General features: G+C 39.4%; 1 protein-coding gene across 1 annotated transcript in view; it reads left to right on the forward strand.

Annotated features, from left to right (window-relative positions):
* Positions 1 to 19123, forward strand: part of LOC136876384 (RNA demethylase ALKBH5) — a 151810-nt gene that overhangs the window by 105520 nt on the left and 27167 nt on the right. The window contains exon 7 of the mRNA XM_067150285.2: positions 16493 to 16695. Within this exon, the coding sequence (XP_067006386.1) occupies positions 16493 to 16670 (178 nt within the window). The 3' untranslated portion in view covers positions 16671 to 16695. The remainder of the gene's footprint in view (positions 1 to 16492; positions 16696 to 19123) is intronic.

The raw sequence follows: 19123 nt of genomic DNA on the forward strand, positions 1-19123 counted from the left end.
TTTCTTATTTCAGTCAACTTTGAGTAATCTGAAAATTAAATCACTAAATGACCACTCCAGTAATTACTGGCAAAGGATTGCCCTAGCCTGCAATACATTCTGTACTTAGTGAGTTTCACAGAGTTGAGGAGTAACATCTTTACATACAGATATCGGTGAAGCTAAACAATTAAAAACCGGGCGAGTTGGCCGTGTGCGTAGAGGCGCACGGCTGTGAGCTTGCATCCGGGAGATAGTAGGTTCGAATCCCACTGTCGGCAGCCCTGAAGATGGTTTTCTGTGGTTTCCCATTTTCACACCAGGCAAATGCTGGGGCTGTACCTTAATTAAGGCCACGGCCGCTTCCTTCCAACTCCTAGGCCTTTCCTATCCCATCGTCGCCATAAGACCTATCTGTGTCGGTGCGACGTAAAGCCCCTAGCAAAAAAAAAAAAAAAAACCACAATTAAAAATACAGTAAAACCTTGATGCGTCATTTTTAAAGAGGGAGGGGGAAAATGATGATGGATGCAAGAAAACTATAAATGCGAGTAACATAAAATAGGGGGAAAGTAAAAATAATAAAATATGGGCACTATATTTTTGCACTATTCGTCATGTAAATAATAATAATAATAATAATAATAATAATAAAAATGATGGCGTGTGGCCTCAGAAGACGGGTGCAGATCTTTTGAGTTGTTGCATGATACGCAGTTCACGCGCTTATGAAAATGCAGTTCTATCTAAGGTGAATCCTAATATATAAGTTGGCGCATACACACGGCCCCTAAACTGTCGGAATTAACCAACGAAAGTTAAAATCCGCAACCCGATCGTGACCTCTTGAACTGAAGGCCAACACATGCTAACCACTTGGCCATGGAGTCAGACATGCTCATAATATACGTAACGGTATCAAACTATTGCAATCATGATATACGCGATGAAAATAAAAAGCACGACTTTTATGCTGTTTGTTTCACTTTTGCTTACATCTCGTAATAATTGGAAAACCTTCAGGGTCGGTTCTCATATTTCACATTGATGATATACGTGGATATTCCGGCGATAACCTGTATTTTAGTAAAGATTCTCTACACCCTTCACGAACGATAGGTTAGAGATCCCACATGGTGCGGCTCGGACGATGTCACAGAGGTTAGAAATTCGACATGACGCGCCTCGGACGATGTCACAGTAGGCTAAGCAATGCTGCCAACTTAGGAATTAGTTACAAGACCAGGCTAGTGAAAAGATTATTCGTCTGCCTTGGTTAGGTCTGGCTTGTAACAAGACAACTGGGCAGAGGGCAACAAAGTTATCAACAGGCCTCTAGCATACCATACACATCACAGGGTATGATGCGATTAATAACCCTGTGACTACTAAAACGTACCCGACGCACGCCGTGACTATTCTAAACTGCGCTGTTTTTTAATGCATGGAACAATTTCATATCAAAACACGTTATTTCACCTATTCATAATAGCAGCACAGAAAATGGTGGCAAATTTGAATTTTACAGTGCCTCCTTTTTAATTCTTGTAAATAAGAATACTTCTAGGGGTTGGTTAATGGTTCGAGGAGAAGCGTTGGCGCCAGGAGGCTCGGAGTGAGGTTACGCGTGAACAACCTGCGGACAGCACTCCAGCCTACGAGATCCTTGCTCAAGACTAGCAACTTGTAATCGCTCGTACATTCTCGCGTAACAGGTTGCCGCTATTATATGCCAGAGTATTCAGCTGTCTCTTTAAATTAAAAAAACTTCTGCGTATTTTTTCTTACATGCGATCGATCCACGCAGGAAAACTGTGGCCGAGGAGAAATATTATGCGATAAAACGATAGTTCGAGGAAAGATAGATATGGGGAAACTTAACATTGGTTTATATGGAACATTTTTGGGACTGAATAAATTGAACAATGGATACGGGATAATGTCTGTTCCGGGAACGATGCATTGAGGTTCTACTGTTTAGGTAAACCTACAATTTCATCCAAACTTGGGACAGATATGACTTACTATCTAGAGAAAAATACTGTGGAGGTAAGACATCCCTAGCACGCCTATGATTGGGGGTTGGGAAGGAGTGTCTGGTAAAAATCATTGAAAAAATATTAGTATCGGGTCCCTACTTTTTAGGGGTTGTTGAGATGAATTGTGACACTCTGGATGCCATGTAAGTCCAAGTTCAGCCTCCATCAGCATGGGAGTCAGAAGGGTTGAAAAAGAAAATGTAAAAAATGACAGAGGTTAGTGTTCAATCCGTGCTTCTTGAGTTCGCTACACCATATCTATAGCGCAATGCGTAAGTACATACACTTACCACTTATTTTTATTAATTGTTTGAAGGGACTGGCTACTTCCCAGACTATATGGTCTTCAACAAGGACAAATTCCACGTGAAACAAAATAATCCAAAACTAAAATTTTTCATTAAACACACAATAATAATTCGGTAAAACGACAAAATAGTTTGTAAAATAACAAACAACATCACAATAAAGAAATGTACAAAATTTCACTTGAGACAAAATAACAGGTAATATAAATTCTAGAAATAAACATTCAAGAAAGTACCTGGGCAATGCATGGAGCAATTTCATATCAAAACATGTTATTTCACCTATTCATAATGAATTCTGCAGAGCAGCATGGGTCCTATAGTAGTAATAGTAGTTGTTGTTGCTGCTGCTGAGCATCAAGTCAGATCTCTGCAGGAAATAATAGCACAGAACATTGTTGTTTGAGTCATTAGTCCGTAGACTGGTTTGATGCAGCTCTCCACGCCACCCTATCCTGTGCTAACCTTTTCATTTCTACGTAACTATTGCATCCTACATCTGCTCTAATCTGCTTGTCATATTCATACCTTGGTCTACCCCTACCATTCTTACCACCTACACTTCCTTCAAAAACCAACTGAACAAGTCCTGGGTGTCTTAAGATGTGTCCTATCATTCTGTCTCTCGTTCTCGTCAAATTTAGCCAAATCGATCTCCTCACCAATTCGATTCAGTTTCTCTTCATTTGTGATTCGATCTATCCATCTCACCTTCAACATTCTTCTGTAACACCACATTACAAAAGCTTCTATTCTCTTTCTTTCTGAGCTAGTTATCATCCGTGTTTCACTTCCATACAATGCCACGCTCCATACGAAAGTCTTCAAAAACATCTTTCTATTTCCTATATCAATGTTTGAAGTGAGCAAATTTCTTTTCTTAAGTAAGCTATTCCTTGCTTGTGCTAGTCTGCATTTTATGTCCTCCTTACTTCTGCCATCGTTAGTTATTTTACTACCCAAGTAACAATATTCATCTACTTCCTTTAAGACTTCATTTCCTAATTTAATATTTCCTGCATGACCTGCCTTCGTTTGACTGCACTTCATTACTCCATTACTTTTGTTTTGGACTTACTTATTTTCATCTTGTACTCCTTACCCAAGACTTCATCCATACCATTCAGCAGCTTCTCGAGATCTTCTGCAGTCTCAGATAAAATAACAATATCATCGGCAAATCTCAAGGTTTTGATTTCCTCTCCTTGGACTGTGATTCCCTTTCCAAATTTCTCTTTGATTTCCTTTACTGCCTGTTCTATGTAAACACTGAAAAGAAGGGGGGACAAGCTGCAGCCTTGCCTCACTCCTTTCTGGATTGCTGCTTCTTTTTCAAAGCCCTCGATTCTTATCACTGCAGACTGATTCTTATACAGATTGTAGATAATTCTTCGTTCTCGGTATCTGATCCCAATCATCTTCAGAATCTTAAATAGCTTGGTCCAATCAGCATTATCGAATGCTTTTTCTAGATCTACGAATGCCATGTACGTGGGTTTGTCCTTCTTGATTCGATCCTCTAAAATCAGACGTAAAGTCAGGATTGCTTCACATGTTCCTACATTCCTTCTGAAGCCAAATTGATCTTCTCCCAACTCAGCTTCAACTTGTTTTTCCATTCTTCTGTAAATAATATGTGTTAAAATTTTGCAGGCAAGGGATATTAAACTAATGGTGCGGTAGTTTTCACACTTGTCAGCACCAGCTTTCTGCCGAAAATCAGATGGGACTTCTCCTGTCTCATACATCTTACACACTAAATGGAATAACCTTGCCATGCTGGTTTCTCCTAAGGCAGCAGTCAGTAATTCAGAGGGAATGTCATCAATTCCATGTGCCTTGTTCCTATCTAGGTCACTCACAGCTCTGTCAAATTCTGACCTCAAAATTAGGTCCCCCATTTCATCAGCATCACCAGCATCTTTATGTTCCAGAACCAAATTATATACACCTTTACCTTGATACAACTGTTGGATATGCTCCTGCCATCTTTCTGCTTTGTCTTTCCCTAGAAGTGGCTTTCCATCTGAGCTCTTAATATTCATAAAGGATAGTAAATAAACTCCATTGTCATAAGACAGCAGGAATAGATGAAATAAGACCTGAAATGGTAAAGTATAGTGGGAAGGCAGAGATGAAATGGCTTCATAGAGTAGTAAAATTAGCGTGGAGTGTTGGTAAGGTACCTTCAGATTGGACAAAAGCAGTAATTGCACCTATCTATAAGCAAGGGAACAGGAAGGATTGCAACAACTATCTAGGTATCTCATTGATTAGTATACCAGGCAAAGTATTCACTGGCATCTTGGAAGGGAGGGTGCGATCAATCGTTGAGAGGAAGTTGGATGAAAACCAGTGTGGTTTCAGACCACAGAGAGGCTGTCAGGATCAGATTTTCAGTATGCGGCAGGTAATTGAAAAATGCTACGAGAGGAATAGGCAGTTGTGTTTATGTTTCGTAGATCTAGAGATAGCATATGACAGGGTACCGAGGGAAAAGATGTTCGCCATACTGGGGGACTATGGAATTAAAGGTAGATAATTAAAATCAATCAAAGGCATTTATGTTGACAATTGGGCTTCAGTGAGAATTGATGGTAGAATGAGTTCTTGGTTCAGGGTACTTACAGGAGTTAGACAAGGCTGTAATCTTTCACCTTTGCTGTTCGTAGTTTACATGGATCATCTGCTGAAAGGTATAAAATGGCAGGGAGGGATTCAGTTAGGTGGAAATGTAGTAAGCAGTTTGGCCTATGCTGACGACTTGGTCTTAATGGCAGACTGTGCCGAAAGCCTGCAGTGTAATATCTTGGAACTTGAAAATAGGTGCAATGAGTATGGTATGAAAATTACACTCGAAGACTAAATTGATGTCAGTAGGTAAGAAATTCAACAGAATTGAATGTCAGATTGGTGATACAAAGCTAGAACAGGTCGATAATTTCAAATATTTAGGTTGTGTGTTCTCCCAGGATGGTAATATAGTAAGTGAGATTGAATCAAGGTGTAGTAAAGCTAATGCAGTGAGCTCGTAGTTGCGATCAGCAGTATTCTGTAAGAAGGAAGTCAGCTCCCAGACTAAACTATCTTTACATCTGTCTGTTTTCAGACCAACTTTGCTTTACGGGAGCGAAAGCTGGGTGGACTCAGGATATCTTATTAATAAATTAGAAGTAACAGACATGAAAGTAGCGAGAATGATTGCTGGTACAAACAGGTGGGAACAATGGCAGGAGGGTACTTGGAATGAGGAGATAAAGGCTAATTTAGGAATGAACTCGATGGATGAAGCTGTACGCATAAACCGGCTTCGGTGGTGGGGTCATGTGAGGCGAATGGAGGAGGATAGGTTACCTAGGAGAATAATGGACTCTGTTATGGAGGGTAAGAGAAGTAGAGGGAGACCAAGACGACGATGGTTAGACTCGGTTTCTAACGATTTAAAGATAAGAGGTATAGAACTAAATGAGGCCACAACACTAGTTGCAAATCGAGGATTGTGGCGACGTTCAGTAAATTTTCAGAGGCTTGCAGACTGAATGCTGAAAGGCATAGCAGTCTGTAATGATAATGTATGTATGTATGTATGTATGTATGTATGTATGTATGTATGTATGTATGTATGTATGTATGTATGCTAGATTTCCTTTCTCCAAAGGTTTCCTTGATTTTCCTGTATGCAGCATCTACCTTTCCCAGGACCGCACTACCTTCGACATCCTTGCACTTCTCCTTCGGCCATTCTTAGCTGCCTTGCACTTTCTACCCACTTGATTCTTTAATCGCCTGTATTCTTTTCTGCCCTCTTCATTTCTAGCATTCTTGTATTTTCATCGTTCATCAATCAGGTCTAATATCTCCTGAGTTATCCACTGATTCTTTGTTGATCTTTTCTTCCTAACATTTCTTCAGCAGCCCTACTGACTTCATTTTTCATGGCTATCCACTCTTCCTCTATTGTGTTTCCTTCAGCCTTTTCATTTAGCCCTTGTGCAACATGTTCCTTGAAACAATCCCTCACACTCTTTTCTTTTAACTTGTCTAGATCCCATCTTTTTGCATTCTTCTCTTCTTCAATTTGTTCAACTTCAGATGGCATTTCATGAGACCAACAAGTTGTGGTCAGAGTCCACGTCTGCTCCTAGGAAAATTTTGCAGTCCAACACCTGGTTTGTGAATCTCTGCCTAATCATAATGAAGTCTATTTGATACCTCCCATTGTCTCCAGGTATCATCCACGTTTACATCCGTCGTTTTTGGTGTTTGAACCACTTATTGGCAAGGACTAAATTATGATCAGTGCAGAATTCAACCTGTCGACTTCCTGTATCGTTCTTTTGTCCCAATCCAAATTCTCCTACTATATTACCTTCTCTTCCTTGGCCTACTACTGTATTCCAGTCTCCCATCACAATTAGATTCTCGTCACCTTTTTATTTTGTGTTAAATCTTCTATCTCTTCATATATTCTTTCCATTTCCTTATCATCCGCTGAACTAGTAGGCATATAGACCTGCACTATTGTGGTGGGCATTGTTTGGTGTCTGTCTTGACAACAATAATTCTTTCACTACGCTGGTCATTGTAGCTTACCCGCTGCCCTATTTTCTTATTCGTTATTAAACCAACTCCTGCATCTCCCCTGTTTGATTTTGTATTGATAATTCGGTAGTCGCCTGACCAAAAATCCTGTTCTTCCTGCCAACGTACTTCACTTATACCAACTACATCTAAATTTAGTCTATCCATCTCCCTTTTCAGATTCTCTAACCTACCACAACGATTCAAACTTCTAACATTCCACGCTCCAACTCGCAGAATGTCAGTATCCGTCTTCCTGATGATCGCCCCCTCTTTTGTAGTCACCACCCGGAGATCCGAATGGGAGACTAGTTTACCTCTGGAATATTTTACCCGGGAGGAAGCCATCATCAGTACATCATTCATACAGAGAGAGCTGCATGTCCTTGGGAGTTAGTTACGGCTGTAGTTTCCCGTTGTTTTCAGCCGTGTAGCAGTATCAACATAGCTAAGCCATCTTGAGTATTATTACAAGGCCGTACCAGTCAATCATCTAGACTGCCGCCCTTGAAACTACCAAAAGGCTGCTACCCACCTTTCGATGAACCACTCCTTAGTCTGGTGTCTCAATAGATACCCATCCAATATGGTTGCACCTGCGGCTCAGCTATCTGCTTCATTGGGACACGCAAGCCTCCCTACCGCGGCAAGGTCACACGGTTTGCGGGGGGGGGCACAGAACATAGGTCTTAGAATTTCTTTTGAAACAACTGAAATCATGTTAACTGATCCACCACTCGAAAATAAAATTAATATCGATGAACATGAAATCAAAATTGTTGATAAATTTAAGTACAGTATAGTGAATCCTCATTAGTGTGTTCCTCATTAACACGTTTTCCTGTGTAGCACGTCGTAAATTTGAAGTCCTGATTCTCATCTTATTAAATCTATATAAAATATACCTTACTTATCATGTCATGAATTTTCGCTATTACCGCTTAGTATGATCACATTTTTCCTAGACCTGAAAATGTCACTGTATTTTTCATCCCTTCTGAAAAAATCATGATTTCCAACTGAGGTAAGAGCCGTCGCCACTTATGCCTGATTACGAGAAAAGGCCTTCCTGAACTTCCCTGGATAAGTTGCACTTTCGGGGAGCAAGCCGTTAGCCTCAGGAATGTTCAGAGTTGCTCGTCAGTTATCAGCGAGATTCCTGAGTAGCAGAGTGAGCCTGTTTGTGCTTGTATTTCGCATTCCATTCAGAAGGTAGAAATGCATTTTGTGTTGAGTGGTACATTAATAATAATAATAATAATAATAATAATAATAATAATAATAATTCATTGAAGTGTGGCTAATATTTGGCGAGTGCTACAGTAACTTATATCTGGATTAGGAGTACAATCATGTCAAATTGACTAGCGTAGTGCTTATTTGTCGTGTAATAGCCTAGTTGTGGACACGGAAAATGTTGTAAAATTCCTATATAATGAAGTTAAAATTAAAACCTGTCAGAAAATAGACTGGCATAAGCGTGCAGAGGTCACGAATGTTGAAACTCGCAACTTCAAATTTTGACTCGATCACTCAAGTTGGTGTTGGTTGGTCGAAGTTTTGTTCAGTTATAAATGGCCGGTTCGGGAGATGAACTAGAGGATGATCCGGACGATGAAGAAAGTCTTATTAAAAATTGTTCATCGTCAACATCGTCCTATAATTCGTCTGTTTTCCACAAATCTCTTTAATTTTTCTTTACTTTGTTCACGTAATTTGCCCAATTGCCCACCGTAATGTTCTTATACGCAGCGGCTATTAAATTTTCCGTATCATTTTTCTTGAATGATACGTTATGATACCGGATCTAGTTTTTCACTTGGGACCACACCATCTCAGTAGGGTTTAACTCGCAGTGATAAGCCGGGAGACGTAGGATCTGCCGACCTGCCGCTTTTGCTATTTCATCCATTCTCTGCTAATCATACAGGGCCCTATGCTGAGAAACGATGTGCAACAATTCTTGCTTGAGCATCCCATCCTCAAAAGATATTTGTGTTTTATGTAACCACTGTACGATGTCATCTTTTCGCCAAGCCACCGGCAAAAGTTCCAACTTACAGGAATTATAAGAGGCATTATCCTTCGGGAGTGTTCGGCAACATTTGTTCCGAAAACCACTTCTCATAAATTTCACCTGTCATTTCCTCGTGGGCGTCCACCTTGTTTTTATGGGATTAAAATGTTAGTTCAGCATTTGGAACAAAACCATGTTCCTTACCCGCGTGGACCAAGGCGAATCGCGGTCCTCGGCTTTTCAGTGGCCCAAATCCCGAACTCCTTCCTTCAATGGCGGCCTGCCGTGCACTTTTCACTGTCGTATCCTTCCATTATTTTGTCACTGTCTGCCCAATATTTACCCACAATTCATCTGTGAAAATTATAGCTTTATTTTGTGCCCTCAAACTTATCTCCCTGAGATATCTGTGCCTCCAATTAATAATTTCATCGGTTTCAATGAAAGCTGCTTTATTACCCCGTCTTAATGGAAGCGATACAACGTAGTTTTGAAAAATCGTGACAAAGAATCTTCTCCATTTATCCGACTCAAAATCACATTCAATGTCGGTGGTATGTTAGCAAAAAAAAGAGTGAACCACCCGATGCACTTCACTTTGCACAATATCATCATATTTAATTTTGCTTGCATTTTCTGCCGTCCTTCTCTTTTTTGCTTTTTTTGGCGGGAGTTCGCAAAGGACCATGTGTGTGTTCCTTCCTTATAGCATAGATCAGGCATCGTCAATAGAGAGCGAAATGCCTTCGGAGCCAGTTTGCTCCCCGCTCTCGAGGAACGAGAGCAGCTTAGTGAACAAGCAGGGGAAGTGCATGACGTAGTACTGTATGTGCTGAAGGTCAGTGGCGCAAGTACAGTACGGCCACGTTATGCAACCCGCCTGACTGCTGCTCTCTTGTCATGTGACAAACACCCGTCCTGTGTGGAGCAAGTAACACCGGCTCCCTAGAGCAACTACGTGATGACGCCTGGCATAGATTGTTCTTTCAGAACAACCTGTAGCTTTAGCTGTTTCACTGACTGCGCTACTCACATTCATAGTCTTTAAAAAATAATCCAGGACACTCATTATAATATTGCGTTCTTTTCTCCTGAGTTTACCTACGGAACGTTTCTTTTTAATTTGATGATCCTTTGTACATCCTTCTGAACTTTTTCTTTGAACTAAGAACCCCCGCGCACGAGCACGAACTCACAACTACACAGACTACACAAACACAATGCACGAGACGTTCTCCCTGTCATAAATTATGAGATAAGCGAGATTAGAACTTGGGGTATAATTTAAAAATAACTTCCATATCCGAAGACCGTTTGCTTCGCTTTAACCACGCCGTGCCAAGTCAATAGCAAAGACAGTGGCCTGCGACTGATTTTTTCGTCTACGACGAACTCACGAACCACACAAACGAAATACACTTGCCCTCAAGAATTGTACATATATTACTGATATGTATTTAATCACTATTATACATACTACTGACAAAATGAGCACTGCACTGCATGCGACTGTCTGGAAATGTTAAAAACGTATGTTTGGGAGATCACTATTGGTACTTCAGCCAGCCAGTCAGCCAGCTGAGTCACACGCGAAACCGAAATTCAAGGAGACATTCTTCCTGTCACAAATTAAGAACTAAGCAATATAAGAACTTCGGGATTGTTTTAAAAATAATTTCCATATCTGAAGTCAGTTTGCCTCACTTTGATCCCCCCATGCAAATTCAATAGGAAAGACGCTGGCCAGCGATTTACTTTTTCATGCCTGCACATAAAAATCCCTGAACATGACTGAAAATAAACGCGTATATTGCATTTTGTTATCATTTAAATTTAAAAATAAACTTACCTACATCAAGCTGAAATGTTTCTTTACCAGCAGTGAAAAATGAGGAAAATAATGAGTATAAAATAGGAGTTATGACATGATAAGTTCTATGCAATGAAGATTTTGCATTTGGTGTAACTTTCCATTATATTACCATTTTCACACTAAATTATTTTTTTTTACATTTTTTGTTAATGGCATCAAATGCGCCTTGAAGTTCTGTACATAACACTTTATTCACCCATTTTAACCGGTAATATTCTGTTTTACGGATATTTGGCAAACCCGCAGCATTAAAGTAGGACAGCGCTACCCGTAAAACATGGGAGAAGGAAAGAGACGGAATTATCACATTACTGCTGTACTGTATTTTAAGGTTGGAACGCTCGGTTTTTTTTTTTTTTGTAAATAACAGTACTTCTAGGGGTCGGTAAGTGGGTCGAGGAGAAGCGTTGGCACCAGGAGGCTCGTAGTGAGGTTGCACGTGAATAACCTGCGCAGAACACTCCAGCCTACAAGATCCTTGTTCAAGACTAGCAACTCCGAATCGCTCGTACATTCTGGCGTAACAGGTTGCCACTATTATATGCTAAGACTATTGAGCAGTCCCTCTAAATTCAAAAAAATGTTGCCTTTGTTTTTCTTATGTACCTACGATCGATTAATGTGGAAAAATTGTGACCGAGTACAAATAATATTTTGACGATCGATGCGATAAAATAATAGTTCGAGAAACGATAGGTGCGGGGAAATTTAACATTGGTTTATATGGAACATTTTTTGGATCGAATAAATTCAACGATGAATACGGGAAAACAGCAGTTCCGGTAATGATGCATCGGGTTTCAACTGTATTTGACTTGTATTAGTATTGTTTATAATTCCCCCCCCCCCCCCCCTCCTTTCCATCCTGTTTCATTATGTCTCAAGACTGTTACGCATGCACGTGTTGTTAAACATTTTCCGCTTAAGGGTCTTCCAGATTTTTCTTTTCGAAAGTTGGCAGGTATGGTACAGAATATGCTGCTGCTGCTTATAGTTATTTCATTCTTCCTGTTTGGGAGCGGGCCACCAGTCCAACTAGGGACTCTATGGCTGATGATTTCGGTAGTTTTTATGTACTCTAGTTATTTATTGTAAGTGTGCTATGACACACGTATTGTTATGTTGTCATGGATATTGGCGTGTGGATTTTCACAAGGCATCCTCCAGTGCGAGTCCCGCACCGCACCCACCCGGCTTTTACTCCGCTATCCCCTGTTTATTGAAACTTTTGAATTAAAATTTTTACAATATGTATATGATATGTTGTATTCATTTCTTCTTCTTTTAGAGTTTTTGCTCATTATTCATTGATCAATATTTATATAATAATTTCACATTTGACTTAATTTCACTGCACTTTCCACTGTAAGTTCTTTCTTGATGTTATTTTTACATTTTTCAATCTTTGTTTTGTGTATTTGTTACATTTTTAAGGGGTGTAATGTGTTGTATCGTAACATATATATTATAATCACATTCGCTGTAATATTATTACTTCATTTTTCAGTTTTTTTTAGTTCTTTTGCTTGCTGTTTTGGTAATTTACAAATATTACAATTGTGTTTTGTCTATTTGTTACGTTTTGAAGGGGTGTAATGTGTTGTATCATGTGTAACATATTTATTCCAATCAGATTCACTGTATAATTGTAACTTCATTTTCAGTTTTTGAGTAATTTTGATTTCTGTTTTGATAATTTACAATTATTGTAGTTGTGATTTTTGTTGATGTTACATGTTATATTCGTGTAGTGTGTTGTTTTGTGTGTTACAGATATAATTTAAACATTTTTGTGTGTTGTATGTCTGGGTGTCTGGAATAATTGGTGCATTTGTACTTTAATTGATGGCGGTGTTTTCACCTTAAAGTCAGTACTATGTGTTGGCAATGGTAGAATTATTTGTGGGGCTTTTGCCTTACTTTTGCGCCATCTGCAGTGGTTTATTGTAATTTTCTTATCATTGGTTATTTTTGGGCAGTGGCTGGGGTTGGGAATAGGTAGGTGGTAGCGGGTGTTGGCTGTTAGTTTAGGATGGATTGAACTTGCGGGGTTAGGTTGATGGCTTCGATAGGTTGTGGGAGGTTGCGGGAACTAACATTTTTAAGGTATTGCAATCTAAGAGAATGAAGGTAGGAGCGGATTGTAGGGAATGTGTATAAATCATTAATTGTCTCTATTCTAGTTTTAGGTCCGAGTCTGTACGCGAGTCGAATGGCGTGTTGGTCTAATTTTAAGATGTCTAAATAGTGGTCAGGATGGACTGAAATCCAGCTTAATGAGGCGTAGGTAATAATAGGTCGAACAAAGACGTTAGATGTGTTAATTATTTGAGTGGCTCTTAGTCCCCAGGTTTGTCATTTTAACCAGCATAAGACCTGTTGTATGCCTTTTTATAAATATTGTTAAAGTGTACAAAGTGTACATTCCATTTTAGGTTATTTTGATTGCATCCGGGAGATAGTGGGTTCGAATCCCACTGTTGGCAGCCCTGAATATGGTTTTCCGTGGTTTCTCATTTTCACACCAGGCAAATGCTGGGGCTCTACCTTAATTAAGGCCATGGCCGCTTCCTTCCAACTCCTAGGCCTTTCCTACCCCATCGTCGCCATAAGACCTATCTGTGTTGGTGCAGCGTAAAGCCCCTAGGAAAAAAAATGGTTATTTTGAAACGTGATACCAAGGTAGGTAAGGGTTGAGGTTTCTGTAAGCGGTTGATTATTGAGTGTGAGGTGGATTTTGTTAGTGGGTCGGTATCTATGGTTACTGTTTCTAAAGACTATAAATTGGGTTTTGTTTACGTTAATTTTGATTTGCCAAAGTTTTAGCCATTGTTTGAGTTGGTGGAGGTAGGGTTGTATGCGTGATTGGAGGGAGCAGTTGTTAGTTCCAAGGGTGAAGATTGCCGTGTCTGCAAATTGATATAGTTTGAGTGGGGGTGAGGGTTGGGGGATATCTATACAATATAGGACGTATAATATGGGGTTCAGGGGGCTGCCTTGTGGTACTCCAGTTAATAAGGGAAATTTATATGATAAGGTATTGTGGATGGTTATTTGAGCACTATGTTGGTTGAGGAAGGAAACGGGTGATTGTGATAGGTAGTGGTAAATGTCGCAGTTTTAAAACGAGTCCTGAGATCCATACTTTGTTGAATGCTTTTTCTGCGTCTAAATTGCTTAAAGCGGCTCATTTCTTGGGTGTAAATAAGTTGTAAATAAAACAGTGTACACAATTGACAGCTTTTTGTGTGCGTCTTTGTGGATACATCAAGTTTCTTTCTTGACACAGAAGATATTGCTGTTATTTTTTTGCTTGCCTCGTTCATTCAATCATCTGCACCATAATTTTCTCCAAATTCTGCTTCTTGAAACTCTTTGTTATGCATAGTTTCTGCTTTTATTTGTTTTATAGCCAACCCAGTCTAGTTAACTTAATCTAGAATTGACACAGATCCTACCAGTGCAAAAGCACTACCAGCAGTTTACATACGCATGATCAAAGATTGCATAAAACAGTGTCTGCAACTTCGAAAACCTTACAAGTAGTTAGTGGGACATAAAGCAAATAACATGATTGTCATCATCATCATAATAAACAGTGGCTATAGTGTGGCTTAAATTTAAAAATAACATCCATTAGTCAGAAACCACTTGTTGCATTAGGTAGGAACTAGGCCAGTTTCATATTTGAGAGCGCAGTCTTTGGGTGGCAGGTGTCATTGTCAGGGAAAAGAATAACATGTCGATTTTCCTATTTCATTTTTGTATTGAACCCTTTTAATCACTTCTTCATTAAAACAGTAGTCATCCAAGCATTTTTATTGTTTCACTACGCCACGGGAAGATTATCAATTTTCAGGTTCTTGAAGCGTCTCTGTTTTGCAGCCTTCCCGATCGCAAGAGGCTTCTTCATTTCTCCCACCTTGTATCCATGCAAGTCTTCCCTTAGACATTTCTGGATGTCAGAGGTAAACTATTGTAAATGACATTTCACTAACTTTACCGAAGACCACCGGGTGAGTTGGCCGTGTAGTTAGCGACGCGCAGCTGTAAGCTTGCATCTGGGAGGTATTGAGTTCAAACCCCATTCTCGGCAGCCCTGAGGATGGATTTACGTGGTTTCCTATTTTCACACTTCCTACCATAGTAAACTGTCACAAGAGCCAATATGATAAGGAGTGAGACAGACAACCTAAAGCTGAATGGTTGTATGATGATTTACATTGTTAATCACTGGGTTTTCCTTGCACATACGATAGTATCACATAGCTTATCTTCATTTCTGCTAAATATACAATAGTGTGCCCATCAATTAGGCACAACCAAAACATGTCACTCAAGAAGAAGTTTCATCAACATTGAAAATGTCTTTATGTTCATAGTCGGAAATCAAAGCAAGCAGTTTGGATCTTCACTTGTCCACTACTCTTTCATCCCACAAACTTCTTTCCATACAGTGTTGTCTCTCTTCTTGAAACTTATGAGCCATGTTATAGACTTCTTGAGTAGATTTTTTCCAAGAAATGTAGCTACTGTGAGAGGTTTGTTGTGGATCATTCGACCGGATATGAACATGTTTTTTAATCTTGCATTGCAGAACCACTCCTGCTCTACCTCCTGAATTTCCTTGATACTGATTAACTTATTTGTGCCTTCCTTTACATGGGTTAGGAATAGTAAATGATATCTTTTGGATTCATAGAAGCACAATGGAATGTTGCATCTCCCTTGGTGCTGACCAGAATGCATTCAATTTCTTAATATTGTACCTCACGAATCGTCGTCAGTGTGTCTCAGTAAACGATGTTACGTCCAAATTGGCTATCAGTTATCTGGCGTGCCTCAAGGATTTGTGCTGGGACCTTTATTATTCAGCCTGCATATCGATATTTCATCCCCACTTGTCCACTGTAAATACCATCTATATGCTGATGACTTACAGGTATATTACCATACTAGTATAGATAGTATATGCAAAGCGATCCAACATATGAATACAGACCTACGACGACTCACAACGTATGCCAGAAACAATGCCTTACTCATCAACCCACAAAAGATCCAAAGCATAATAATTGGACACAAAAAATTACTATGTGCTCTAAATAACAATCACAATCCTCTAATTACCATTGATGATACTGAAGTGCCATACTCCAAGATAGTTACAAACCTTGGGGTCACCTTAAATGAGACTCTGACCTGGAATGAGCATATAACTTATATGTACAGAAACGTACATGCATCCCTTTATCCTTTAAGGTGTCATAAAAATGTTCTCCCACTGGACCTTAAATTAAAACTCTTACAAACAATTCTATTTCCAATCTTTGACTACAAAATTATGAATCTGATGTGGCAGCACAACAATGGCCATTGCCTTATTTTGGAGCTCACTTACTTAACTTTTATTTTGAATTTAAAGTGAGACCAAACAGATAAGATATTGTGACATGATTTCAATATTGATAGCTATTGCTGGTAGCACTGTCTCATTCCTAGTTTTAAAGTTTGCAGCAGAATTATGGGAGAATTGAAATTCAAATGTTCTGAGAGTAATGGACCCTTGTTATGTTAGTAGTATCATCATCTCGTTAGTAATCACTTTAATTGATAAAACAGGTTAGTTTTACACCACACATTAGTGTAGATGTGTGTGCACTTATGTTCTCATTGATCTGTTATTTCTTTCTAGGCCAGAGAATGGTGAAAGTAATCCTCGGAAACGAGTGGTGGTAGTGAGTAGCTCGCTTCATCCACGACGCAACTCAGAAGATAGTGATCCTGAAGAGCGAAGCAATCACAAACGGCGGAGGTTCCATAAGGAGACTAGTCCCACCAGCTCTAGCACAAGTAGCAACAGTGAACGCTAGCATCGGCTGCACCTTCTTTTACGAGGTGAGGCAGTAGTTTTAATTGCAACATTTTATGGACACATACAAGAAAAGTTCTTTATAGGCCTTTTGTAATACTCTTCGGCTTTCTTCATTGTCAGTGATGTTTCAGGAATGGTTAATTACTGAACTATTGCAGCTGTTAATACTAATAATAGTAATAATAATAATAATAATAATAATAATAATAATAATAATAATAATAATAATAATAATATTATTATTCTTCTAGCTTATTCTGTTTCTTACAGGGTTGCTTTTTTTAATGAGCCTCTTCTATGTCTCTCCATTTTTTGCCATTTCATCCTCTAGATCGTAGAGCTTTCTCCTTGAAGTCTTCTTGAATTATCTCCGTCTTTTCTTAGACTGTTCTCTCTTCCCTACAGACAATGTGGCTATACCATCTGAGCCTGGCTTCTTGGATCTTCTCTGCCACATGTGTGACTCACTGTTCTTCGAATGTGCTAACTCCAGATTCTGTTCATCCTGGTCCCTCTACACCTCACCTGCATCTGTTGATCAGTGGCAGAGTGTTCTACTCACTATTCCAAATTCGTGTTTTCAATTTCAGCTGAGGTAGTCTATTTTTGAAGGATGTTGGCACTCCTTTTGCTGTTTTCACACTGGTTGTGAACTCAGTGTTAACTAGCAGAATTAAATTAAGTCGGTCATAGAATGGGTGTTGGGGCATAAGTCATGGCAACTATTTTTTTCCCCTCACATTTGCGCATTGCTACTATAAATGGTCATATGTCCTGGAAAGCATGACTCTTAGTTCATGGATACAACGCGAGATGATGGTGCGTTGGGCAGGTACCATGCACAGGGCGATGGTACTGCGGTAGTGAGAGTCGGGCTCTGTGAAAAATGGATGTGATGATGCAAGAACAGCGTGTGTACATCAAATCGGTGGTTTGCTGGAGTCACATTGCCAAAGAATGCCATAGAGAGCTGTGGAAGCTGTGGGGAATACTGTCCTTCAATGCTAAACTGTTGCGAGATGTGTAGCAACACTTTGGAATGGACATGAAACAAGCAGTGATGTGCAACCGTCTGGAAGACCTGTTGGTATCTGGACTTACGTATCACGTGCAGTAATTACCCAGTGCATGTACATGGATAGAAGATGGACACTATTAAAGTTACAAGCCAATACAATTTCATCCTTCTCCATAACAGCAAGAGACCACATACAGCGGAGGTTGTACGGAGGGAACCTCTGTACTGGGATTGGGAAGTATTGGAACACCTGTCATACTCACCGGACCTTTCTCCGTGCGATTTTAATGTCATCCCCAAAGTAAAAGAACCATTGACTGAAAGACGGTTTGGGACACAAATGGACACTGCCAACTCGGTGAAACAGGAAATAGCAAAATTCATGGTGAAGTGACTGGTATCCAATGTCTCCTGCATTGCTGGCAATGTGTTCGGGATAATCTAGGGGAATAATTTGAGAATTCACTGTAAATGTTGCTGTATTCTCTGAGAATAAACATTGTGTAGCATGTAGCAGTTTTTTGAGCGCACAAATAACAATGATAAAAGAAATAAAATTTAGAATTGTTATTAAAACTATACCATAAAATCAAAACTAAACAAGGTAAAAAACATGACAACTACAGGCAGGATGTGGACTGCGGAAGGATCCCTATGAGGTTATGGATCAAAGGAATTTTTGTGGCCAAAACTTCAACCAAAGAATAATTTAGTTAATACTTATTTATTATAAAAACATTAAAGAAAAGGAAATAAGGAACACTACCGGTAAAATAAACACAAAATGGAAATACAAACCCTGATGAAATGAATGCTGAATGAATGCCGATGCTAACCTTCATGGAAAATACTTTTAAAGTATAGATGTGAAGGAAAATGGGTCCACTGTGCAGAGTGGGTTGATATTCAAAGAAAATTTCAAGTTGAAAATGTGAAGTGACCAGCTTCACCAAAAAAATAAAATTCAGATCATAGGACAATAATTTCAAATGAAGCAGATTTATGGTCAACCTTAGTGGGAAATTTACTTTAAGTTACAAACCTGTTAGAAAAAGCTTGCCTCGTGCCAACGTGAAGATGGATGTAAAACGTCTCTACACCATCATAAATTACAATTGATTTCTGAGAGAAAGATTGACAGGTAAACTCCTGCAACAAATTAAAACTTGAAATAAAATAAAATTAAGTTACATTAGGAAATTTAAGATTTGCTTACCCCATGGAGCACACAGCTCCCAGACAACACATCCTCTCTACATGATCCCGAAGGCAGAGAATGAAGCTCCCCTGCGACACGCTTTCTAAAGGTAGCCCTTGGTGGGTGATGGAACAGGAAATGGCGCAGCAAAATTAATGACCAGTGAGTGCACAGGAGTTATCTTTGTATTAATTTAAACCACTCAAATTTAAATTTTTAATTTGACGTTTGTTGT

Source organism: Anabrus simplex, chromosome 6 (genome assembly GCF_040414725.1).
Source record: "Anabrus simplex isolate iqAnaSimp1 chromosome 6, ASM4041472v1, whole genome shotgun sequence".
Classification (NCBI taxonomy): domain Eukaryota; kingdom Metazoa; phylum Arthropoda; class Insecta; order Orthoptera; family Tettigoniidae; genus Anabrus; species Anabrus simplex.